Source organism: Schistosoma mansoni, chromosome 3 (assembly GCF_000237925.1).
Source record: "Schistosoma mansoni strain Puerto Rico chromosome 3, complete genome".
In the NCBI taxonomy this organism is placed as follows: Eukaryota; Metazoa; Platyhelminthes; class Trematoda; order Strigeidida; family Schistosomatidae; genus Schistosoma; species Schistosoma mansoni.
The window spans coordinates 12517534-12544397 of NC_031497.1; the positions used below are offsets into that span (position 1 = coordinate 12517534).

Consider the following 26864-nt stretch of genomic DNA (forward strand, 5'->3'; position numbering starts at 1 on the left):
TAGTCAAATTAGGTCATACAATAGCTAAGATGATTGTTCATTAATTGGCCTTGTGGTTGGCCAAGGGAGGAGTAGGGGTTGGAGATATATCTTCTGTACGCATAGCTCTGGTTTCTTCATTCTGATGGCTACTGCCTCCGCCGTTTGAAAGACTTTAAGCCTGACAAGCTTAGGCAAAAAATTACTGACCCTATAAATAATTGAAAAAGATTGGTTTATACTGGCACTATGACCAGTTTGTACTAAATGGGCCAAAATCGAGCTGTTTACTTTCCTCATCAGACCTTTGCTTAGCCACGCTGGGAGGTGTTCACGAGCACGAAAATGTAAATTCCTAGAACTTCGACCAATATAACTTGCTCCACAGGAGCAGTCGAAATGATAAATACAAAATGAAGTGGTCATTCTAGGAACTTCATCTTTAATCCTCGGTGTCACCAGTGGACGCGTAGAAAACACCAAACGTAGTTCACCCGCGTTGAAAGATTTTTGGATAGATTTGCGTAATCTCTGAGCATGTATTTCGCTAGCGGCATCCCCCCTGAATTGTAGGCGCATGAACAAGGACTTTTTCTTGACCGTTTGAAATTCGCCTATTTTCACTTTAAAGACCATATATTTAATTATAAACTTTCTGGGATACCCGTTCTCCCTGAGAGCATTATGCAATGTGTTCAGCTCATTGTCAACTACATCTGCCGAACATATAGTGCGTATTCGATAGCTAAGGGTTTTGATCAGGTTTCGTTTGTACTATATAGGTACTAATTTTTCACACAATTTAGTCTTCCACTTGATCAAATTGTAATTGCACTATCATATCTCTCTCACCCTATCTGACCCATATTTATTCTGATCACAGATCTTAAATTTTCACTTAACATATATACAGATTCAAGTTAACATCCTATATGAGTCATATCAACATTAACAATTTTATTCTATTTGGTTTGACATTCCTAAATTTACATGCTTTAAACGATGTACTTAGGTATAACTTTGACGAGCTTTTTAAAGAACTTCCAGTGATGAGGTTTGCGTTATTGTGAAAGGAATACTAGCTTTCTGTCCTTAACTGGCGGAATAAGACTTCAACATTCCGCTCTGTCCGAGAATTATAATGGGTTTAAGAGAATATATGTTTTTGACACCTTTTGAAAAAGTGCCATGATCTGTTGTTCGACTAACCTTTTGTTGGTAAAAAAACCCAGACAGCAGCATCCTCTTAATTTATGGCGAAAGTTTTGGGATATAATTTTTTATATTATAAACTTTGTCAAACATTCTCCATATGGGTTGTAAAACTGTTTGGAAGTTTGTGTTTGTCTGCATCCGATCTGCACAATAGGTAGGTACAGTGCGCGACTATCAACCTATGGACATCTCTCTTCACGATGCTTGGCAGCTGTTTTCCCACTAGCACTAATCTATAATCTAATATCAGTTGTCCAAAACTGTTGTAAATATGGACATTAGGAGGAGGACAACCTATTTGTCTCGAGGTGCTGATGGCCGTCCGTCGCACAACTACAGTTCGTTTTTCCAATCTGCACAGAAAAAATATTGCAATGCAGACCCTGAAAGTGGTATTCGTCTCGTTGGACCAATGTTTGAACTAACTGCTTGTGTGGAGCTTAAAGGAGAGTAAGTTATTGAAATATACACGGAATGCTTTCATATGAGAACGATCGTGTTTTGTCTTGCTTATAAAAGTGTAACCGGACAATTTCGTTCGGTATTCCAGTTAACCGAGAAAGTTAACCTTAAAAATCAGGATACGATTCCGACCTATAAGGAGTCCTCAAAATAACTAGGACGGTTTATTTGTAATATCAGTAAATGTGGCTCTTAGACTAGTTCTTAATACCTACTTGTGTAAAGGCTTTATTTAGGGTCTGTGTTATATAACGTCGAATGGTACTGAGTGTTCATGGTTTGGGCGGTTGATAATAATGCTTAGCCCCAAGCATGATTTATCCTCTTATCAGTTTGGTAACATTCCTGTCCTTAGTAACGTGTTGGTAGATGCAGACTACTTGGTTGGGGTCCGCGTGACCATCGTATCCAGTGGTTGGGGACTCTGGGTGACATGGCTCAGAATCGATCACAATGGCGCAGGTGTGTGAACTTTATATTCCTTTAAACCTTGAGATTACAATTGCTTCATACCTGTCTTACTTCCTGTACTATATCCTTATATACAACCTTTCTTTTATATATTACCACCACCAAATTAACTACTATGAATTCGATATTCATCTTGTTGTGCTGATGAGGTATGGCAACTTGGATCGATGCATAAATGTGCTTGGTTCTACGTTGTAGCTGACTGACTGACTGAACGTGTTTCCACCTCAGTTTCTGCTTAACCCTTTCAGAAATTCTTGCTGACATGCTTTAATATCCACTGAAATGATATGATTTGCAAAAGGATTTGAGTGAAGTAACTAATATATTTTCTAATATCCCTTGGTTTGCAGCCATTCGACTCCTCCGTAGCTCATGTATACTTAACAAGTCTTAGACATCGTCTGAAGTATACTAAGTCTACACTGAGTTCTGGAATTTATGTGTACTTAACAATGACCTAGGCTGTTTATTCTTCTGTCTAAAGGATGCTTAACCCAGACTATGGCAGCAGCACGTTAGGACAGATGGATTTCAAATTATCTGTGATTGCCGGATTAAACGTTGGATTTACTTCAAATTCATTCTCCGAGATTACAAATACATTCTTCCTCTCTAATGTCTCACACCAACTCAACGCCCAAGTACTGTTAAACTATTCGACCAAATTTAGTTGAAAGTTCTTACATACCTATGATCAGTCTGGGGAGGATTTTTTTCAGCAATAGCTACCAAGAAATTGTATCTGTTTAGTTCCTAATACTCCCATACATGTTTCTGTTAACAGTTTATGTGAGAGGATGCAGACTATCTGTTTGGGGTCCTCGTAATCATCATAATCAATGATTAAAAGCTGGATTACGATTCAAAAACGTCTGAATTGTGCATTCACTCTTTGCTTCCCCTTAGATCTTAGGTTTGTAAATTGTTTTTATTTCATGACTCCATATTTTCCTGAATTAAATCTTCGATGATTATCTTTTATATTACTATCAACACTATTACTACCGCTACTACTCTGGGATTTGCCTCGCCGTGCGAATAAAGTATGGAAATTTCCATGCTTGTACACACGTACCAGGTTCTACGTTGCGTTCAACTGGCTGACTAAACTGTCCATAACCATATCATATATTAAGTTATTTAATGTTTGTTGTATTTTCTAGTGAGGAGGATTTTGAGACGATGTACCCGGATACATCTCTTTCATTTGGCCCAACTATTTGTTCATTCGGCCTGAAGTATAACGATCACAACTACGCCCTTCCTTCAGGATTAACTCCTCCCTCAATGGCACCCCATTTAATGGATCTTCAAATGCCGAAAAATAAGTTTTCAGATACAAAGCAGAACAATCCATGTTCAAAAAATCTGTTTGCCCAAAAGTCAGGCTGTAAATTAGGAACTGAAGATATTGGACAAAAACATAATATTGATAAGCGTCTCGATAGGCAAAGTTCTCTTACTTTTAAACGCTCCACACTCGAAGGGAATGGTATATACAGTAATGATGGTAAAAAGCACTCTAGTGGACTATGGTTTTCTAAATCCATAGATCTAGATGACAAATCGATGGCGGATACTGATTCAAAGGATCAGTATATACCTTCACGATTTGGATCACAAATTTCCAATTATGAACAAATGGAGTTACGGTGTGAACCTGAGTTGAAGGTATGTAGAGTCAATATATTTTCACAAATATCAGTATGCTATGCACTTCATAATACATGATTTTGTAAACTTGTGGAGATTAGAATGATTGTTTTACGTGGTGTTTTTTTCTCTAGCTTTGATTATATTCGCTTAGCATTGTCGGTTTTGAGCCGTTTACACAACTAATATTGACATACACTTAGTTTCCAGAATAAACAATCACAGTGTTGATTCGGATTTCTAAATAAACAGAAAATTATTCTTTTCACCATTCTTATTATATAGTGAGCTTATGGTCGAAATCCCATTTATATACTGAGTAGTGCGCAACATAAGACAAATATGTAATAATTATGAAGTGGATCAGGGATTTTTTATCTATTTATTTATTTAAACACATAAATATTGGTACAAGGAAGCACCAGATAAATATGCGCCTCACAAATCTCATTTGATTTGTGTGAGTGCTGTGATACTGCCCAGGTGCCCAGACTGAAGCAGGTGGTTTTCTTAGGGGGCCACACCCGGAGCCTTTGACCTGAAGGTCTAGTCCACAAGGTAGTGGAGCATTGTAAGGAGATGCAGTCCCATGGTAGCCGGTGACCAACGATTGGTTCATACGCCATTTGTTCCTTCAGGATACTGGAGCCCATGTTCACCATTGGTTGGGAATCAGGGTTTTCCAACTCCCCTAGGTGAACTTTCCATGTCCACCAACCCGATTAAAGCGCCGGACATTCGCTTCTCATCCTCTCAATTTGGTAAACAACAGTAATGCTGTGAGAAGGCAGTGAGTAGGACTTCTCTGGCAGAGGCTATATATTCGCGTGGCCATGTGAGAGCATTTCGAGAGGGAGAGCGAACTCTCCCCACTCTCAGCCGTACCAGGGCATTAGGGGGCTTACCAAATATCAAAAACGAAACCAATATCTTTTTTTATTTACAGTTGCTTTTATGTTCTTGACCACTGGATCCCTTACCAAGTCTCAGCATTGGGAAATAATTAGTGATATAGAAGACAGGGACCCCATGTCAATCCTCAGCGTATAACGAGACAAAAATGTGCATTTATCCAAGTTACTAAACTTTAGTGCTGTTATATTGCGTTGATAAAAAGAAAATCAAATTAGTCGGTTTAATAGTAGTATTAATTTAGTCATAGTTAACATATAAGGCCTGGTGTAGTTGCACGTTAACTTAAGTTTTCACCATTTAATCAGTAAGATATGAAATCAACATGATGAACAGCAAGAAAGTTGAGACAATGGGACTAGCATCGACAGTAAGAAATACTAAACATTAAACTGATCCAAGAAGACAAAATCAGAAGTTATGGATGAAGGAATATTGGGATTCAAGATCTAGAGTAAGTGTATTTGCACGACTGTGACCGGTTCTGAGTCATTTCAACCACTGTCTAGTCACGGTTACCACACCTAGGCTAACTAAGTATTCTGAACTTATCATTAGTCAATAACTTCATGGACAGACATCACATCTTGGGTTTTGTTAAATTTGGTCCTATTCCAATCAACATTGCTCGTCAGGGTAATTGACGGTCAGGAATACATACCACTGGGTCGAAGACTATCAACAGCCTCGCTGATCTACTTAACATCTTTGCCTAGTATTCCAGTCCGATTTTATTATTGCTCACTCCGTTGCTCCAATATATGCCATCAATGCTTAAAAAGTACCTACGATCAAATAGTGTGCTGCTTGAAAGTACACTCGCTCTCGGATATTCATACGGATGTTTCACCTAAGCTATGAATGGTACAAACGGGCGAAACCTAAGCAAAATTTATGCATGTCTACGCGTGAAAGCCTAAATGAAAAGTGTATTTCCCAGAGGAATATATGTAAATGAAATTTTGTGGAAATAGGAATAACAGTCAAACCTGAAGAACATCCTTTTAGTTCGACTGTTAAGATGACAGCAATGTGCTTTGACTTTACTTATAGCGTTAGTGTAGTGTCGTCATAATGTTCACATCCCTCTTTCGTGTCCCGGTTGCTCAAACACAGCATATGGGGTCTACAGCTGAGACACAATAATTAAAGATGGGTATGTTAACCATGAGATCACTGCTTCATTATGGAACTGGTGTCTGCTTTCAAACCATGGCGGTAACTAAGGTCCTACTTAATTTGTCCCGAATTGTTAAGATACTACTTAAAGCTTTCAATAAGTAAGAGATTCGTTAATTAGCATCAGCTTTTACATCTTTTAGGTCATTGAAGTGCCCGAAGAACTTGCGGTTTCACCTTCTCAGTTAAGTGATTTGGATAGTGACACATCAGAAGTTGATTATATTACAAAGGTAATCTTATTTTTGCGATATATATACCATTTCAGTAAATTGTCACTCATGTAATTTGTTATGGTGATACAGTTTATTAATGATTACATACTACATCAGACGCGATCACATGGTCACTGAGAATGCTTGCCTTTGATCCTTTTCATCCAACATAATTTGGAGCTACCTAAGAGCTCTTAAAAACTGCAGGTGAACTTAAATCTGAGTGGAGCCTTTACATCTCTCATGCTTAGTGACTCAAATCTAATGTTTTCATAATATGGGTTACTCAACTAGCCGTAATATATCTATAAGTTTGTAGATAAAAAATTTTCAAGCATGTGAGTTTAATTTTGTGGTAGACATTCAAGTCATTTTGAACGAACCAGTAAAATGTGATGCATATATTCTTATTGTACATTCTATCTTTACATCTTTCTTAGATCAACCAATGTGTTGGTTATCACTGCTGTTACCTACTCTGAGTTGTTTACTGTTTGCAAATGCACATACAATGTCATAAATTCTCTGCTTATCCAATTATCCCTCCGTAACCAAGTGGTAAACTATACCTTGGTAACTTCTACGTCAAGTAGTTTATCTGTTTCTTTAGGGCTTTTGTCGATCGATGGAAACTAGTCGAATTAATGACTTCATCCAATGTCGCTTTTATTACTTGGATTGAATTTTTAAATTTGCGCTAAATCTATTAATAAAGCGGTGTCTAATTATTGTTTATTTTGTCATCCACCATTCGTACTATCGTTCACGCTTGGTGCTATCTGAAATTGACAACTTTCCAACTGGAAAAAATATTACTAATCATGAGTTACAGTAAACGAAATAAATCTTTTTGCATCACCATTCCTTAAATATATATTTCAGATCGTTATTCCTTCTTCCGATGGATCATATATACATTCGGCTGTTGATAACGCTTGGGTCGGTAATAATGTATGGGCTGACGTCCGCTGTGTGTGTGGTCACTCTCAGCCTAAATCTGGACTTATACGATGTCCCAAATGCAGGTTTGTCTCGTCTTTATATTTCCAAATAAGCATAAAAATTTGTTATTGAAAGATCTGAAACAGTGATTGAGTGGCTGGTTAAACCTTCCAGCTTTCAGCCATTAGTCATTTTAACCTGTAGTTGGTAAAATGAGTGACGTTGACAAGATGCTGAAATAAATATGTATGATTTGAAGCTTACTAAAGTTTACTCTTTTGTTTTGCCAACATTTTGGTGACATAGTCTAAGTAACCTAAAAGATTAACTCCAAAGTTCATTTTGTTCGGTATTCTGTAGTTTTTTTATTTATTTTGTCCTTGGTTAAAATTCATGTTTATTAGAACAGTATTTGTATGGGTGCCTTCTATATTTTGGTTTTGAAGTTATCCAGTAGTTTGTGAGGCGTAAATTGGTCTTGTTTTTTTGTTAGCATTCCTCTACTGATTGGTGATATGAGGGAAAATCTTGGAGAAATCTGTAAAGTTTGGTCAAATGCGTCACATGAAACGATAAATAAAATTATTTCTGCGTTTACTTGTTATAATTTCTCTTGTTACGGCCCAGCTATTCCCAATGCTTGGTATTCTTGGACACCAATTCACTCAACAAGTCCCCAAATCAGAACACGGTGGAACAGGAACTAAATTATGTTCCAAATAACAATGTTAGATGGAAGTAAGAAGCACAATACGAAAATCATTAGTATATTTACAGTTTTTACATGATAAGGTTCTAGAGTCTTCTCCAAGTATCGACTAATGCTGATTGGATAAGAAATAGCCAATCAGTGTGCACCAACACAATCCTGCACGAAACGTTCTTTAGTCCAATCTATATTCCGCTAACATTACTAAACGTTTTGGATGTCCCCTTAATAACATCACGGTAGTGAAAATTCCATCTCAGTTAATATTGTGTGGTCTGGGAAATTTAGCTTCATAATAATAAAGCTTACAAAACTTTGACATTAAATGATTACTACTGACGTATCATCCGTTCGAACAACGTAAAACTTTTCTCAAGTCATCGAACCAAGTGATAATGATTTAATCGACACTAGTGTATCTCTGTCTTAATACAATTCATACTAGTCATCGTATAGTAAGTCGTCCATCTAATAAAGATGTATCAATGGAAAGCAAGTTCCCCAGTCTAAGCTAATGCATCCACTATTTGCATATCGAAATGTGTGACGCATATTAGCTCCTAATTCCACTAACTAGTTTCAAAAACCACTTATTTATCATTGATTTATGTTTGACCTATCTAAGTATACGATGTAGCGTCATATTATCAAACAGTAATCTTTTTGGGCTGTGTCACAATGATGAATTTGTCTATTTCATTTTCTCTTCACTCCATGTAAATTATTAGTCATCGATTTATAATGAAGTGAAATTGATATGATAAACATCCAGTAGTTTACAAACCAACTGTTACATGTTTTTCATTTGCTTTAAGAGTTTCTTTCGTGTTATTTCTATCTTTTTATTGGGTGTTTTACTTTAGTACTTGTCAACATGTACAGTGTATGGAGTCATATTACAATGTTACTATGCCTCGATTGAGTGATGGATATACCTGCAATGTATGTGGAAATGACAATACTGAATTTCAAGGTACATCATCGGACACAACAACAAATGCTAATGCAAACAAGGATTGTGTTGCTCTAAATGATGATACTATGAATTTTATTGATGGTGCTAATAATTCGTCAATAAAATTGACTCAATCCTCTGAGGGGAACATTGGAGCTCAGTATGTAGAAGTTGCTGCTGATAGAGCAAAAAGACTGGGTCTTTTATCGAATAACTGCAAATTGGATGCTGATAGTTCTACGTTTTCTGGGTCTTGGTCTGGTCAGTCTGTTGTAAGAGAACATGATACTACTGGACGTTCTGGTTGGTCATCTGTGAATTGGGAAAAATTGGTAAGGCTAAGAGCAATTTAAATGATAAGGAAAAAAAACTTAAAAACGTCTAATAGCTAGTATGAAACCTTATTAGGAAAACTGACGAACAGAAAAAAATACTAAAATCACATACTTCCTCTTATTTTAGTTTATGGTAGTATTTGTCTTTTCAGTTTGTGACTCACGTTAACGTGTAAGTTTTTCGTAAAATCTAATGTTCACTAACATCAAATTAGTCAATAATAGCCTTACTTTACTTTAAGCAGGTGACAGTACCATATCCTGATGTTTAACTCTAGATATTTCTAGCAATGGTGATCGGAAGCTGTCAGTTAGATGGACAAAAACATTCGATTAAACCTAAGAATTGGACGCAATTTTATCTGACATATCTTAATAGTCTGTCGTCTTAGTTTGAACAAAAGACAGAAATCCTCTTGTAGTAACTTCAGAGGAAAAGTTCTGACTAATACAGTACAATATGTAAGTTTCGATGATCATCCGAAGCCCGACTGCTGTTCTGAAACAAAACAGTATAGAAAACTAGACATTTAATATCTGACTATGTATGTTATTAACTAAATGTTCACTATTCGTTTGGTTTTGAAACAGCTATACCTTAGTAATATTCAACTGTACTGTGATCATATACTGTGTGCTAAAAAATAGGCAAATAATTTTGATAGCAATATTTTCTGATTATTAGTGTAGAATTTTGAAATTTTGATCACATAAACATTCTAAAATTTTATAAAGTCAGTGTTTTTGATTCTCCTTCAGAGCTCTATGGTATGGGTATACACTGCATCGTGTTATTGTTTTGTGGAGCAGTGACTTAGTAGTTGTCTAGACGTTAAACTTTTAACCACTAGGTCACAGACTCAAAGTCCTGCTTCACTTAATTACACTTTGGCAGACTAGTAGTATTCTTGACTCTCACAAGTAATGTTTAGCTCAGAGGCCTGGGTATATGAATCTATATCTCTTAAGTTACATTATCGCATTTATCTTGTACTATTTATTATTACTACTTTCTAATGAATTACATACACTCGGCGCTTACTTGGAGATTATATATTCTGTATACAAAAAACATTTTTCTTTAAGTGTGAACTTTCATTTTTCGTTGAACTTTTCATTATTCGTGAGATGATTCTATATTCCCTTGCATAGAACGAAATTTCTCGTTCTGGTCGCAGGCATCATGGTGATACAGATGTCAATTTGAGAATGCCATCTCCTCCAAGAGCATCCAAACGGAAGCAAGACCTAACTTCTACATCGTGTAAGTAATTTCATTCTCTTTTTGATTTGTTGAGTTATTACTATCTTAATTTAGTATTATCTGTATCTTTGTCTCGATCTCCTGTATAGAAGTATCCGAAACTCCCGTATTTCTTATTGGTTGAGACTGTGTAGACGAAGTTTGACGGCTACTTTACACACATTTTAGTAGCTTTATTTTATATTTATTTAATATGAGAAGCGGTTTTTGTGGATATCATAGTAATTTTAGTAGTTGAGATCATGAGTCAATTGAAGCTAGACCACCATGGAAAACCTGGAAGCACTGGACGACCGTTCCGCCCCATTGTGAGACTCCTCGGCAGTGTGCATCCACGATCCCGCTTAGAGGTTAGGCGTTCGCGCGCGAGATCGATAGGTCCTGGGTTCGAATCTCGTGAGGCGGGATCGTGGATGCCCCACAATATGACGAAACGGTCGTCCAGTGCTTCCAGGTTTTCCATTGTGGTCTAGCTTCAATCGACTCATGATCTCAACTATTAAAATTGTATTTATTTGTTTCATATTTCTACATGACACTTGACAAGTTCTTTAATTTGTCTTTTTAAACCTGTGTTCGTTTTTTCTTTTTAGAATTTCGAAGGTAGTCTTTCTTTGTTTTAAATATACATGTAATCCCTAATCTACACGTTTGTTAAGCGTAGTTTACAGGCTGTTCCACGGAACATTTTTCCGTTCTCAAGTAATCATTTAAATTTGTTCCATTGAGAGAAGCTTGGATTTTATTGACGTAGTTTCTCTTATTCATGGTTACTTTTCCAGATAATGACACAGAAGTCGCGGCAGCCGATTCATCTTCTGAACAAAATTCCAACACTACTGTTATTTTACCAAATAGTGGTGATGAGTCGTCTTCTGTAGATGTAACACCTTCGAGCACGCCATCAAATACTCCAATGAAACCAGGGACTTTACCACTCACTCCTCTTACTCCCGCAAGTACACCTGGTGGTACGCTTACACCTGGTTCTGGATACAGTAGTTCTTCAGGTGTAGAAGGTAGTCCACGTCGTCACAGGCTGGGTATTGATCGTTCAGCTAATAAAGTCAAGTAACTCTAAAAGTTATATCTGTATTTTTCTTATCTCATTTATTTACTCTATTAGTCCATTAAACTTAAGAAATTTTTCGTTTGAAAGTGAAATTTATTAGTTTTAGTCTCTACACCTGTTATAAGTTTTAATGTTTGAAACACTCAGGAAGTTACTTTTAGTGCTGTTTCACTATCATTTCTCTAGCTATTTAAAATCGGAACACTAAATTTTTTGCATAATATTCACATTTAGTAACTAAAAGAAATGTTGAACTGAACAGTTCATTTCTAAGATTACACCTGCGTTGTACTCTGATCAATGTATCGGTTTGCAATAATATGAAGTGTTCTTAATAATTCTTCATTCTAGGCTATTACGTTCCCACAAATTGAAGTAGTCTGAAATGTACTGAACATTTATCGCATAGTATATAGAAAATTTTGATGTATTTCGCTGAAATATAAAATAAGCGTAGTCATTTTTCTGTCATTTACCTATTTTATGTAGTTACACGTTTGCTATCCATTAATGGTAGGAATCACTTGCCAACTTATTGGAAGCATCTAAAGTATGATTACTGATTGATATGAATATGTATGATAGTGTTCATGCTACAACATGACACGATAGTTATTTTGACCTTAAATGTGAAATCAGTTGTTAAACTGATTTTAAATATCAACTCCTTAAAATATTTGTCTCGTGGTTCCTGAAACCACCAAAAAGTAAATATTTTCTAAAATAGTTTACCGTTTAGGTATTTCATACAAGAAATAATCATTCATTTTTTTATTTCCAAGAAAATAAGCGTGAAAAAAGTACGAAATCTAATAGAAGTATAATGCAATAACACAAAGTAATTACCCCTATTGACCACTGAGTAATAGTCAACATCATATTGTTTTATCCAAACTTGGTTGCTGATTAACTCTAGCAACAAAATGGTAATAATGCCACATTTATATGAAGATTCAGTCTATCATTATAGATTTCTATGGAATTTAGGATGCATGTTAGATGTTAAGCACTGTATTACAGTCATTGTTTGTGTCAATCAAGTAGCTTCATGCTCCTATTTTTTTTATATACGATTACTGTTTGGTTTGTGCACGGATCCAACAATCTAACACTTTGGTAACTAGCTTCAGTGGAATAGTTAAAATTGCCAATGCATCTGCTCACAAAGCAGCTGAAAGATTATCTTTGGTCTCGCTACTCTTATTCGTCAATGGATACAGTTACAGGCAGCTTAAGGTGTGTATGACTGTGAGGAAGTGATAAGGTACAATTACATGTACCATGTTCCTAACACTTAAGTGGTCTTGTTCTACAGTTTTCATGTTTGTTCTTTTGCTTATTGTATTCGATTTCTTTTTATCTGTAGAAGAGTTCTGTTTCCCGACGGCTCCAATTCAACCAAACGTCGTTTCGACGCTCGAACTAATCCTCTTGGTGCAGCTTGGGCTAAAGACTATCAGGAAGCCGAAAGTAATGTTTATACAAAAGCTCTGCTCGAACGTATACAGAGTAGAATGTAAGTATATTGTTGTTACTTAAAGGTCATAAAATGGTACTTGTTAACTTCATATTTTTATGAGACTTTAGTTCGGCCATTTGCTTGTTGTTCGCAGTTAGTCGGTATAATGACACAACAAACCTCATATTTGATATGTACATAAAATTTAGTCTCAAGTAATTCATCTAAATTCTTTCAGTAAAAGAGCTTGTGGAATTTGATTGATTTAAACATTATCATCAATCACTGGAATTATCCAAATAATAATTAGAAACTATGCGGCTTTCATCAGTCCACATATATTTGTGGCAAGGGTTATTTTTCATGCTTATATACAATATTGACAATAATTTATATTGTTTCCTGTGCGCTTGGAAACTTGTTTTGTAATATTTGTCTAGTCTGGAGTATGGTATAGTGAACTGATATGAAAAGGTAATAACATGATTTAGAGTCTACACCATATTAAAGTGATTAACATGCCTACCAAAGCGGCTGTAGCACAGAGCTTTACGCTAAGAATCTTAGTGATGATAGCTCGTGAAGAGTGAATTAGGTACATTGTCTCCACATGAGCTTAAATAGGCAGACAAACACATGACAAACGAAACTTGTTTTATGTTTTAGTAAGTAGCACTTTACCGTTTACAAAATACTTGAACGAAAAACATGAAAATCATTTAAACTATATTCTCTTTCATGTTAAACGTTTTAAGTAGGCTACTCCTTATCTGTAGATTTTAAAACTCCGGTACATCAGTTGTGCAGTAATTGATCTATCAGTATTTAGAGAAAAGCCTAATAATAAATTTTTGGATCTCTATCATGTATATTATTTCATTGATTAAAGTCGTGTATTCGTATTTTTATAGTTATTTAATGAATAATAGTATCTCATCAATAACAGAGTGATTAAAAATATTCAGGCATCGAAATTTTTACCTTGTGATTTTTCAAAGGTTTACGAGAAACAGTAAATCATCTATTAGAAGTGTGAATGATAATTGTCGTTTTGATGAAGAAGAGACAAACAGTTAACAATAACTTAGAATTAGGGAGAGAGTTGAGATTAGGATTAAGTTTTGGATTATGAGATAAGGTTCGAATCGACAAATCGCGAAAGCCCTTATGTGCATATGTTATCGATTCGCATTCTCTTGTTATTAGTATATCTTTCTTCGTAGATAATTGCTAAAAAATATCTGATGAGGCCTAGTAGTGGTTCTTTGCCAGTTGAGCAGTCTCTTAGTTGTTGAAACCGTCAGCTTTCAACTAATTTGTTGAAGTTCTGAATGGTGTTACATATACCTCTACTTAGGGAGCCGAATAGTTTCACTAGTTCTCACACAAGCAGTGTGTCTGAATTTCGGATAAACAAACCTGTACTTGGTGAAGTTGAACCGCATTATTTAGTCAAGTAGTATCATCCTATTAGTTCTCTGTAAGGAGTCTCAGTAGTCGGGTTTTTAAGATCTTGGTAATCCATTTACAGCCATTAACATCTTTTAATACATCACTGTTTCCAGATTCGAAATGTTAGTTGTTTTTTAAATGTTTAATCCGAAAAGCTCATGTGCCACTTTCAGTAGGGGTTTATATATTAAGGCACTTGAATTATAGATACGAGTTTCGCTTCCGTTCAGGCAACTAGACAATATAACTGAGTTCAACAGAATCTTCAGTTCAAAATCGAATATATTAGCTTGTTATTACTTACTGAATTACAGTTTGATTGCGACTGTAAAATTTCTTGAGAATCTGTTATCTTTTTATCTGATGCTGTTTATAAATTTCGGGGATATGCAATATCAAATTACAACTTATGAGAAGTAAATTAATATCGATCAGGTTCAAATTCTACCACAGTAAGTTATTCAGTGTGAACATTTCACGGCATTTCCATGCATATATATTGCGTCAATAAAAATCACTCATTTTAAATAATTTAATCATTATTTATTGATAATACAATCGACAGTCTACGTACGTATTTTGATTGATTTACACTGAATGAACATCAAAAATAGCTCCATCTACAAAACTGGTGTTCTTACTTTAATTAGTGGGAAAGGGTTAGAAGAAGATAAATTAGTGTTGTCCATCATATTGAATTCACAGTAATGCCATTGTTGCCACAGTGCACGAACGTATCAATATATTAGTTAACAGGATATAGAACACACTTTAATATCCACGTAAATTCGATTAACATCGTATCGCCATGTTTATTGAGTTAAATTTGTATAGTCCACATTTATTTATATTTTCATCATGGTTCTATTTTATTGAGCTAAACCTTACGTATCAAATCCTACATAATTCTATTTTTTGTGTTAGTGATAATATTGTTTCTAAATAACTATTAAATTAAAATTGAAGGTTAGGTTAAAAATGATTTGACTATACCATACTCCTTAAATTTAACTAATAGAATATCACTAACCTTCATACTAACGTGTGATTCCAGGCCCATATTACTGAATCTGTATTTGATCGTGGTATACTTAAAACCTTGTCTTCAATAAACTTCCCTTCCTAATGTGTCATATCTTTTATTTGTACATTATTTGTCGTTTCTATTGGTATTAAAACCAAAAATTATTGACCAGTTCAAACTGTTATCAGTTCTGATTTTCAACTTTTACTTGTAGATCCTCTAGCGTTGAACGAAATCATAAAATCCCCCCAGCCTGCTTAACTCGGAGTTCGCTTTGTCGAGTTGTCCTCTTTGATCATAATGATAAGGTAATTTACTTGACAATTATATTTCTCAGTTAATGCGTACTGAAACATGCGAGATGTTTCGCGTTCACTTAGTAAACACTTTTCTTAATTTGTTCTAACTCATTCACCTACAATATTGATGAGTTTTTAAGTAATATGTGAAAATGTAATTCAATTTTAGTCGTATTTACGTCATTGATTTAATTAAATTTAAAATACTTAACTGATTGATAATGGATCTGTTGACCTGTGTATTTTGTAATACTTCTGCTACACAAATAGTAGTGGTGTTTCCGATTTATTCTTAACAGGCCTCTGGTTACGTCATCTTATGATTACTTATTTTTTAATCATATAAAAAGGCATTACATCGTTTTAAAAGCCGAATGGAAAAAGATAAGAGATTATATAAATGATCAGAAAGTGATGAAGTTTAAAACACATTAGAATTATTATTTCTTACTTTTTTACCTGCGTGTCTTCAAGTAAGCGACAAATAATTGAATGATGGGAACTCTCTGAGACCATGAGGATATAGTTATAATGCATCAATAAATGTTAGTCTGCTACAGCTGGACAAGTTTGTGAAATCCATTGTGTGGAGAATGTAAAGGAGTTCAGACAAATAAAAACCTACGACATTGATAGCTGCTATGTAAAAATAAACTGAAAATTATCAATCTAGGGAATCACAGTAATTGAGGCAACAAAATATATGAGAGTAAGATATTTATGTTTTGAGTATCTAAATTGCCCTGAAAGAAGAATAATCTACAACTTTTCTAAAGCTCCCCCTTCCCATTCCTCAAACCTGTCGAACAATCATACTAATAGTTTCTAAATTGATATAATCGTTGCACAGAGTTATAGTAATTTGTTCAATGATTACATTTTTAATAACAATGAGCTCTAGTAACCCCACTAACACTTGTCTAGATTGAAGTTCAAACATGGGTACAACCAGAGATAATCTGTTTCTTGATGTGCTATATCTTTAGATATTTAGGCGGAAAATGCTATATACCTAGGCCCATGTTGAGCACATATTCCGAAAACCCTTGAACCAATCACTGTTTTCATAGTATTTATAGTCATACTCTCAAACTTTATCGATAGGAGTAAAAAAATGACCATAGTAGTTTTAATGACAATCAAAAAGACTTAATTGATTAGTTCCCAGCGTTTAGTTTTGATTATTCATTTAATAAGACTTATAAAACAGTTTGGTATGCTATGTAATTCGTCAGATATCATTTCAATAAAATACAATAAGAGCTTGTGTGAATCTCTTTTATTTTACTAATGTAGTAAACGAGAACACAAATGGGGACAATCGAATGTATTAGATTACAAAATCAAAGAGCATCTTAGTAAAACCTGAGAACCATACTGTTCTTTGGAAATATCAGTCAGTCGTCTGAGATTTCACTGTTCTTTCATTTCCACAGCAATCATTCTCTATTCTCGTTCTCTTTTCTTCGATCTTCTTAACCTTCTGCCACCACGCATGAACCTTCTGCTGTTAGGCATTCCACTTTCGATTGACGATACATCCTACTTATATCTATCGACATCAGTAGCACACACCACACTAGGATTTTTATATAAGCCGTTCCTTGCTTCCAGGTTTTCTGTAGTGGTCCAACTTAGTTCGGTTCATGATTTTAGTAAATATGTCATTATTTTTAGTTAATTGTGTTTAGGCTCTCAACACCTTCAGTGTGATGCTAAACCCTATTTCACTGTATGGATTAAAAATCGTGGGCTCAAAATAACTGATAGTATTCCTCTCATAGTTTTCTTCTATCTTCCTTTTCCCTAGTAAATAAGTGATATCATCCGCATAAAAATTAATTTTATTAATCTCTTTCAATAAGCGTTTTCACAAATATCAGTTTCTTCCAAACACTTGATATATTAGGTCACGTGTACGTTTTTAAAGCATTTTATTTCACAAAGCAACCACGTCGTCACATTTTTCTCAAGCCCCATGTATTTGTTGTGAAAAAAACAAAGTTACCCAAAACGCTCGCGTTTGTTTACTTTTGCTCCTGTTATTTAACTTATGCTCATTAGTATCTATATATCCCATACTTAAGCCTTGGACATTAACTGATTGTTATTCTATCAACAGGGCTTAGAAGCATCGATCAGATTAGCACCGAATGAAGTTGTGACTGAAGTTCGTGGTCATTTCTTATTGATGGAAGAATATGAACACTATGTAGATCCTGTTTCCGAGTAAGTATATTATGGAGATTCTTTTGTAATTTTTATTTCTTAATATTTACTTACTAGTGTGACACATATTTTCTCATTTTCTCTTATGTATGTTTTGATTCTTTTCGCATTTCTTAGTTTCCAGCCATTATATATATATATATATACTTGATTTTTCTAATTAAAAGCGTAATCTAGTTGATTGACTGTCGTTCATCCACTGTTTTATGGTGAAGGGACGATTTAAAAACTTTGATAAATTTCGTCATCTCTTTTTACAGCTATAATCGTTACGTTATGTTTTATCGTGGGTTTGGCGATCGGACGGTTGTCATTGACTCCAGCCAATATGGAAATAGTGCACGATTTGTTCGACGTTCATGTATTCCAAATTGTAGAGTAGGTTTGAATCAAGGTCTTTTAACCATATTTATTGTTTATAAAAAAATCGCTTTATCACCTAAGTTGCAAATTTCGAAACAGGTCGGTTATTAGTTAGAATGATTAATCAAACGGCTCTTATTCCATCTTTATAGATCAGTAACCAGTGTAATTCCGTTTGTTAACTTGAGGCCGAGAGCATTGTGTTTAGATCATTGGTAATATTTAGAATTCTTCAAAACAAAGGTGGGTATCACAATGAATGTTGTCCAGTGCCGTGCACCCACCAATAACAGCAATGAGGATGATAAATATCAGTTTTGTGAAGGGCTGCGGTCGATCGTTGCGAAGTGTCAACTTAGGAACTTGATCATCCTGATGGGAGACCTAAACGCCAAAGTCGGAGTGGATAACACCGGGAATGAAGATATCACGGGACGACATGGACTGAGAGAAAGAAGCGAGAATGGTAGCAAGTTTTCAAATTTATATGCCTTCAACACCATGGTTATAGGTGGCGCAAACACGTACACAAAGCTACATGGATCTCACCGAACAACACTAAAGAGAACTAAATCGTTCATATATGTATCACTAAGCAATTCAGAAGATCAATGGAAGACGTAAAGACAAAAAGAAGGGTCGAAGCAGCTTCAGATCACCACCCGGTGGTTAACAAAATGAAACTGAAGATAAAGAAGCACTGGACAAACGGAGAAACAGCATTACAAAGGTTTAATACAACCTTCCCTAGAGATACTGTCAAGCTTAGCGAATTCAAGATAGCTCTCAAGATTTCAAATCTGACAAGATTTACTCGAAGAAAGGGTGATTACAACTGAGGTTAACTGGAAAGGAACTAAAAAAGCACTACAACATGTCAAGAAGTTCTGGGCCCCAAGAAGGACTATCACAAAGAATAGATTTCTATCGATACCCTGGACAGGGCTCATGAAAGGAAGAACGAGAAGACAGTAATTAACCACAGCCGAACAAGAACAGAGGTCAAAGCACAGACCAAATACACAGAAGCAGACAAGAAAGGGGTATTAGAGTTGACAAACAGAAATACGTGGAAGAACTAGCAATGACAGCAGGAACAACTGCTGAGAAGGAAATATGAGACAACGATGAGACCAGCAAAGAAATATTGTAAACCACAGCAACCAGTGGAAGATAAATGAAGCAAATCAAGCACTGAGAGTCAGGAACAGCTGGACATACGAGCAAAACAATTTGAATAGCTTTTAAATAGACCAGCCCAACTGAACTTACCAGATTTAGAAGCAGCACCTATAGACCTTCCTGTAGAGGTCACACCAATCAAAGAAATCAGCGATGTCATCAGATAAATCAAGATTGCAATGCAGAAGGAACAGACAACATACCAGCTAAAGCACTGGAGTAAGACATAACACTGACTGCGAACATGCTCCACGGTTTATTCAGGTAGATTTGAGAGGAAGAACGAGTGCTGATAAACTGCAAAAGAGAATACGTCGTCAAGGTACTAAAGAAATGAGATCTAAATGTGAACACCACAGAGGCATTACACTACTATCAATACTAGGAGATGTTTTGAACAGAGTGCTGCTGAACCGGTTAAAAGATTCAGTAGATACTCAACTTCGAGATCAACAGGTTGGATTCCGTAAGGATCAGTCGTATGCACACCAAATAGCAACACCACAGATCATTGTTAAACAAATAGTTTGATGGAACTCGTCACTAAACATTAACTTCATTGACTATGAGAAGGCGTTTGACAGTGTGGATAGGAAGAGGACGTAACGCAATCGTATTCGACGCTATGGCGTACCTGACAAAATCGTTAAAATCATACGAATTCATACGATGGACCACACTAAAAAGTCGTGGATTGGGGACAGCTTGCAGATGCATTCCTGGTAAAGACTGGTATGACGAGGTTGCTTACACTCTCCCTTTCTCATTCTTCTGATGGTCGAATGGATTATGAAGACCTCTTCACCCAAGTAGAAGCACGGAGTACAATGGACCAATTGAATGGAACTAGACGATTTTGATTTCGCAGATGACCTGGCCCCTCTGTTTCATACACACGAACAATTACAGATAAAGAAAACTACTGTAGCAGCATCCTCTGTATCAGTAAGCCTTAACATTCACAAGAGAAAAAGCAAGGTCTTCAATTGCAACACGAAGAGCACCACCCCAATCACACTTGATCCAGAAACTCTGGAAGATGTGGAATCATTCACGTACCTGGGAAGCATCATCGATGAACGTGGAGGATCCGATGCAGACGTAAAGTCGAGGAGTGACAAAGCAAGGAAGCATTCCTACAGTTAAGTAACATATAGAACTCGAGACAACTGTCATCCAACATCGAAGTCAGTATCTTCAATACAAAAAGTCCAGCTGAAGAATAAATTGAGAAAAGACACTGAAAGTGGATAGGCCTTACATTACAGAAATCACCAAACTGCATCACGAGGCAAGCCCTTAATTCTGGAAAAAAGGGAGACCAAGAAACACAGTGAGTCGGAAACAATCAAACTACATCTGGATGCAAGCTACAACTTGGGATTCCGAAGGCAAAAGAAAAAGAGATACACCAAAGGATACATTGCTCTGTGAATTAAGGGTAGAAATCAAAAGAATAAATAGCGATCGGAAACAGCTGGACTGGATTGCCGATATTAGGTTGGTTAGAGGATCGTGGTTAGGGGCCTATCTTCCATGATAAGTAACAGGCGTAAATAATATTTAGCTACCCACTATGGTAGATGGATGTAGTGTGCATTTGCTAGATGATGTAATGTTTCAGACTTTCATAAATGATTTTCGTATAGTTTGGTATAGTCTCTTTTCTTGTGTGTTTATATCTCACCTTTCTATATATTTACGTAATTGGATATTCTGTACTATTTATTTCTTGTTGACATTCTCAAGCTCGAACATTACGTTGTTCAAAATAAACTTAGAATTGTAATTCGCACATCTGTTGAAGTAATGCCTGGGACTGAGTTAACCATACCTTTCGACTTGGACTACCGGGCGTGTCGTTATCCTTTGGATTGTGCTTGTGCAAGATCTCGTTGTCCTGTTCTAAAGTGGCGACGAAAACTGCTTCGAAATAAAGTGGTGCCTAACTTGGATTATAGTAAATATATTGAATCACAGCTTCGAGTGTGAGTCTTGTTTCTAAATTTTGGTACAGTTATTCTGTAATAATGACGATAGTCTATAAATTTCAATGATTAATTAATTGTTCATATGGTCAAGTTTTTGGTGCACTGTTGTATCACAGTATTGTAAGTAAAATAAAAGGAATACTAACATTATTCGCCAATTATTTAAACAAGTTACGGACGACTTACTTACTTACGCCTGTTACCCCTCGTCGAGGAGCATAGGCCGCTCACCAGCATTCTCCATCCAACTCTGTCCTGGACAGTCCTTTCCGGTTCTTTCCAGTTAACATTCATCTGCTTCAATCTCCCGGCGTAGTGTGTTCTTTGGCCTTCCCCTTTTCCACTTCCAAGTTAAATATTGCCTCGTGATGCAGTTTGGTGATTTCCTCAATGTATATCCTATCCACTTCCAACGTCTTTCCCTAATTTCCTCTTCAGCTGGAAGTTGGTTTGTCCTCTGTCAGCGCTGTTGCTGGTAGTATCCGGTCAGTGAACGTTGAGTATTTTGCGTAGACAAATTTTTATAAATACTTGTACCTTCTTGACGATGGATGTAGTAGTTCTCCGCGTTTCGGCTCCGTACGTACAGTAGGACTGTCTTGACGTTCGTATTGAGGATTCTCACTTTGAAGTTAGTTGACAGTGATTTGGAGTTCCATATGTTCTTCAACTGTAGGAATGCTGTCTCTGCTTTGTCAATCCTCGCCTTTACATCAGCCTCAGATCCTCCTTGTTCATCAATGATGCTTCCCACGTATGTGACTGTTTCTACATCTTCCAGAGTTTCGCCATCAAGTGTTATTGGGTTGATGTTTTCCGTGTTGTATTTAGGAATCTTGCTTTTTCCTTTGTGAATGTGGAAGCCTATCGATGCAGAGGCTGCTGCTACATTTGCTGTCTTCGTCTGTATTTGTTCGTGTGTATGAGATAGGAGGGCAAGGTTATCTGCGAAGTTTAAATCGTTAAATTCGTTCCGAGATGTCCATTGTATTCCGTGCTTTCTCTCAGGTGTTGAGGTCTTCATAATCCAGTCAATCACCTGAAGAAAGAGGAAGGAGGAGAGTAAACAGCGTTGTCTGACTCCGGTCCATACTAGAAATGCATCTGTCAGCTGTCCTCCATGCACCACCTTGCACTGTAGTCCGGATAATGTTGACAAACTCAGGAAGTGTCGAAGAAGTTTCCATAATGCTCTCCTGTTCACACTGTCAAACGCCTTCTCATAGCCAATGAAGTTGATGTATATAGTGACGAATTCCACTCAATTGATTGTTCCACCATGATCCGTAGTGTCGCAATTTGGCCTGTGCACGACTGATCCTTGCAGAATCCAGCCTGTTGACCTCGAAGTCAGGCGTCTACTGCGTCTTTCATCCCGTTCAGCAACACTGTTGAAAACTTTTCCTGGCACTGACAGCAAACTGATGCCTCTGTGGTTATCACATTTGCTCAGATCTCCTTTCTTTGGTATCTTGATGATGTATTCTTCTTTCCAGTCCATTGGCACTTATCCCTCTTTTCAAATCTTCTTGAATAGAAGGTGAAGCATGTTTGCTGTTACTTCAATTTCTGACTTCAGTGCATCAGCTGGTATATTGTCAGGTCCTGCCGCTTTCCCACTCTTGATTTGTCTGGTGGCCATCTTGACTTCCTCGATCGTTGGTTGAGTGACAGATATAAGAAGGCCTATGTGTGCTGCTTCGATGTCCGGTGGATTCAATGGAGCTGGACTATTCAGCAGTTCCTTGAAGTATTCTGCCCATCTTTTTCTCTGTTCTTGAATCTCCGTACTTGTCATCCCTTCTTTGTCCTCGACTGGTCTCTCTGGTTTACTATATCTCCCTGCCAGTTTTTTCGTTCTATCATATAGTTGTTTCATATTCCCTCCTCTTGCAGCTTTTTCCGCCGTCGTTGCTAGTTCTCCCATGTATTTCTGCTTGTCGGCTTTAATGCTCTTCTTCACTTCCTTGTTTGCTTCTGTGTACTCTGCTTGCGGCTTGACTTTCTCTGCTCGTGTTCGTCTGTTGTTAATTGCTGTCCTATTGTTCTTCCTTTCTTGAATTTTGTCCAGGGTTCCCACAGAGATCCATTCCTTATGATGATGCTTCTTGCGACCCAGAACCTCCTGACACGTTGAATTTAGTGCTTCTTTGGCCCCTTTCCAGTTGTCCTCCATCACAGTCTCTTGTTCTTTCAGTAGATCCTGTAAAGCTTGGAACCTGTTGTTGAGAGTTATCTTGAATTGGTTGAGTTTGTCAGTATGTCGAAGGAAGGCTGTGTTGAACGTTTGTGATGCTATTCCCCAGTTGTCCAGTGTTTCTTTAGCTTCAGTTTCATCTTGGCCAAAACCGGGTGGTGATATGAAGCTATGCCAACTCCTCTCATGGTTCTCACATCTTCCATTGTCCTTCGGAACTTTTTCTTGATACAAATATGATCTATCTGGTTCTCTGTGGTGTGGTCCAGTGAGATCCATGTTGATCTGAAGCTATGTGTTTTATGTTGTGGCCGAGTAGATGCCTTATTAACGTATGAAGTGATAAGACCGCCAATCAGAGTGCAGCGAATTATCGATTGGAACAGTGACACACGAAAACCGTACGAGCAGTCGAGAGTGCTAATCGATCCTGCTTTCTGCCTAGTCCAGCCAGTTAAGTCCATAACACCAATAACAGCCTCTGTGGTATGAATCATTGTATTTCAAACATACTGAGTTTATATACCAAATAGACTGATCACATCGTACCAATAAAATAGGACAAAATAGGACACTACACTTCTACCCGAAGTTTGTGCTGATGATGTCGTTCAGAAGGACGATGAAAGCTCCATGGCCAAACCATTCAGCCCAGAGGAAAAAAACTCCATCAAAATCACCCACCTGAGATACAAATCTTCTCCACCATCTCAAATAACATTTGTACAAGATTCAGCCAAATGTAGGAGGCGGCAATTAATTGACTAGGAATAACTCAAGAATGGTAAATCGTATAATAATAGTCTATAAGGCAAAACAAAGCTTATAACAAGGGAAACACGAATATGAATAGTTTGGTTAATTAGCATTTATACGATAAAAATTATATGCATAATATTGGTCCATAAATGGATCCCAAAATTACCATTCATTACTGTTATCCGGCCATAACACTATGTCAGCTCCTCTCGTTGTCCCACATCTTCCATTGTCCTTCGGAACTTTTTGTTGATACAAATATGATCTATCTGGTTCTCTGTGGTGTGGTCCGGTGCGATCCATGTAGCTTTGTGTATGCGTTTGCGGGGGAAAATCGTGCCACCTATAACCAATTTGTTGAATGCACATGGATTTGCAAATCTCTCCCCATTTTCATTTCTCTCTCCTCTCCGGCAGTAACTCTAGAAGAGCTACAGGCGGAGTTTACTGACGACTATGTGGGTAATATAGTACGTGCATTTATCAAAGCATTTCTGGGATTAAACTGAGATTGAAAATTAGTTAGGTTGCTGATTTTAAATAAAAATACCACATCTAATGGAAATCTGAGCGTTTCTATCTCAATATTTGACTGTCATTTTTTATTGCTTTAGATTTACAAAGAAATTTTTTTGATTGAGGTTAAAATGTGAGATGCATTAGTAATAATACATTTGCCACCCTTTTCTTTTATGGCTCATTTTGTTAAATTTATGTGTTACAGACTTTCCAAACCTTTATCTCAAGAAAGTCCTACAAACAGATCCTTTGACTCCAATAGTTTAACAGCATCTCCGTTAGTAAAAACATCTGCCAATTCAAACAGTGTTGTTAATCAACCTATCGGTTTATCACCCAATGTTAATTACAATTTGTATAGTATAAAATCATCACCTGTTACTTTTCGTAAAGAGGTTGAGCTACCCATCCATGACTGTGATTCTTTGATTGCCGAAAAAACAAATCAGAGTGATTTAGATTTGAACAAAACTGAACATTTAGACAATTCAGTTTCCTTGAACTGTGCATCGTCTTCTACGATTATAAATCAAAGTAAAAATAGTGAACATGTTAACTCAGATCCCATCACTTCTGAGAGTGAAAATGTTGCCGAATCTGATTTCGTAACTGACGAAAATCAAATTCCTGAAACTTCTCAACCTGTGGATACATCAGCTGAAAGCCATTCAAGAATATCTTCGACGAAGATTAAAGATTCTTCATATCGTAAAAATCAAAATATGAGTGAAGAAAAACTGGTACGTTTTTGTTATTGCAATATTCTTGTCCTGTTAGCATTAATTCAAAATGTATTATCACTTATCGAGGTTTCCTTTCTCTCTTAACACTTGATTCATTCATTCCGAAATATTAGCTTACAAACGAATAGAAAAACTGTAGCTGAGTATTATCCTATCAATGTTTTCGTCATAACTTTTTGAAGCTCTGATACACTGTTTGTGTTATTCACCTTAATCCTCTGGTTCTGAAGTCTTATATTACCAGAAAATAATAAATGTCAGGTTTTCTTCGTCTGTATGATTATACTAGGGACACAATCCACTGCACATTAATAGCATGGCAGCTCAACATTTAACCGCAATATATGCTTCAAAACTGTTATCCATAAAGAGCGTAGTGTCCATCCATTGCTGAAATGTTTGTTTTACATGTTGCCTCGGCATTGTAAAACTTAGATTTGTTGCTAACGTTACCTATTCAAATGTAGATTTTTGACATATACATGAACAAGCATTTTACATGGGTTTATGCAAACACTTAAGATTTATCCTATAAATGTCTTGTGTATTTATTACAATTTTCATTTATCCTTGTATATTTCGTAATGCTTACTAATGAAACCTAAAACATCCCGGTAACATGATTATTTAATAGCAAATTACTCAATTGTAGGCTGCGGACTTAAGCGTAGCATGAATTTGAATGATTAGTCTTGTCATACTTGGTGGAAACACTGACAGTAATGGGAAGATGAAGTGACTGAACATCAGCACATAAGCATTATGATTCCTAAGTATGTTTTTTTACCTGTCTATCTCTTATGTTCACTCGGATGATGTTTGTTACTGCATATTCCTTAGCATTAGCCATATCTTTCATATTTCTTGTATCTGATCAACCCTGTTGTAGATTACTAGACTTTTCAATATATTTGCTTTCCACAAATTAATGGTTCTTTATCTTCTGTATCTTTTAACAGCCTTTTGAACCTATCATTACTACAAGAAGGCAGGCTGCAGCTATGAAAAATACCTTAAGGTAGTGGATGATCAAAGCTTTCACTGCTAACAAGTTAACTGACTTTTCTAACTAGAAAACACTTTTTAAACCCACCACTGTTATGATAGAGCTATTGGGTCATGATGTTAATCATGTAAAACTTATTTCAGTTAGCCAGATAACTTTTTGTTTTGTTAATATTTTGATTTCTTTTCCTTGTATATTGTCATTCAACAATTTTCATGTTTTTTTTCTTTGTCCATATTTAGTTTAGTATAAACTAACTTGTATTTTCTTTCTGT

At 36.3% G+C, this 26864-nt stretch overlaps 1 protein-coding gene across 1 annotated transcript; it reads left to right on the forward strand.

Annotated features, from left to right (window-relative positions):
* Nucleotides 1-1465: 1465 nt before the first annotated feature.
* Smp_210660 (ran binding protein 9-related) lies at nt 1466-26605 on the forward strand (the record flags this gene model as incomplete). Its single annotated transcript, XM_018799258.1, has 14 exons — nt 1466-1644; nt 3294-3801; nt 6018-6107; nt 6972-7114; nt 8604-9027; nt 10183-10294; nt 11077-11365; nt 12733-12882; nt 15516-15609; nt 17723-17829; nt 18090-18207; nt 21124-21362; nt 25046-25580; nt 26543-26605. The coding sequence occupies 14 exons, from the start codon at nt 1466-1468 to the stop codon at nt 26603-26605; spliced, it is 3051 nt and encodes a 1016-aa protein (XP_018651065.1).
* Between the last annotated feature and the right edge of the window lie 259 nt (nt 26606-26864).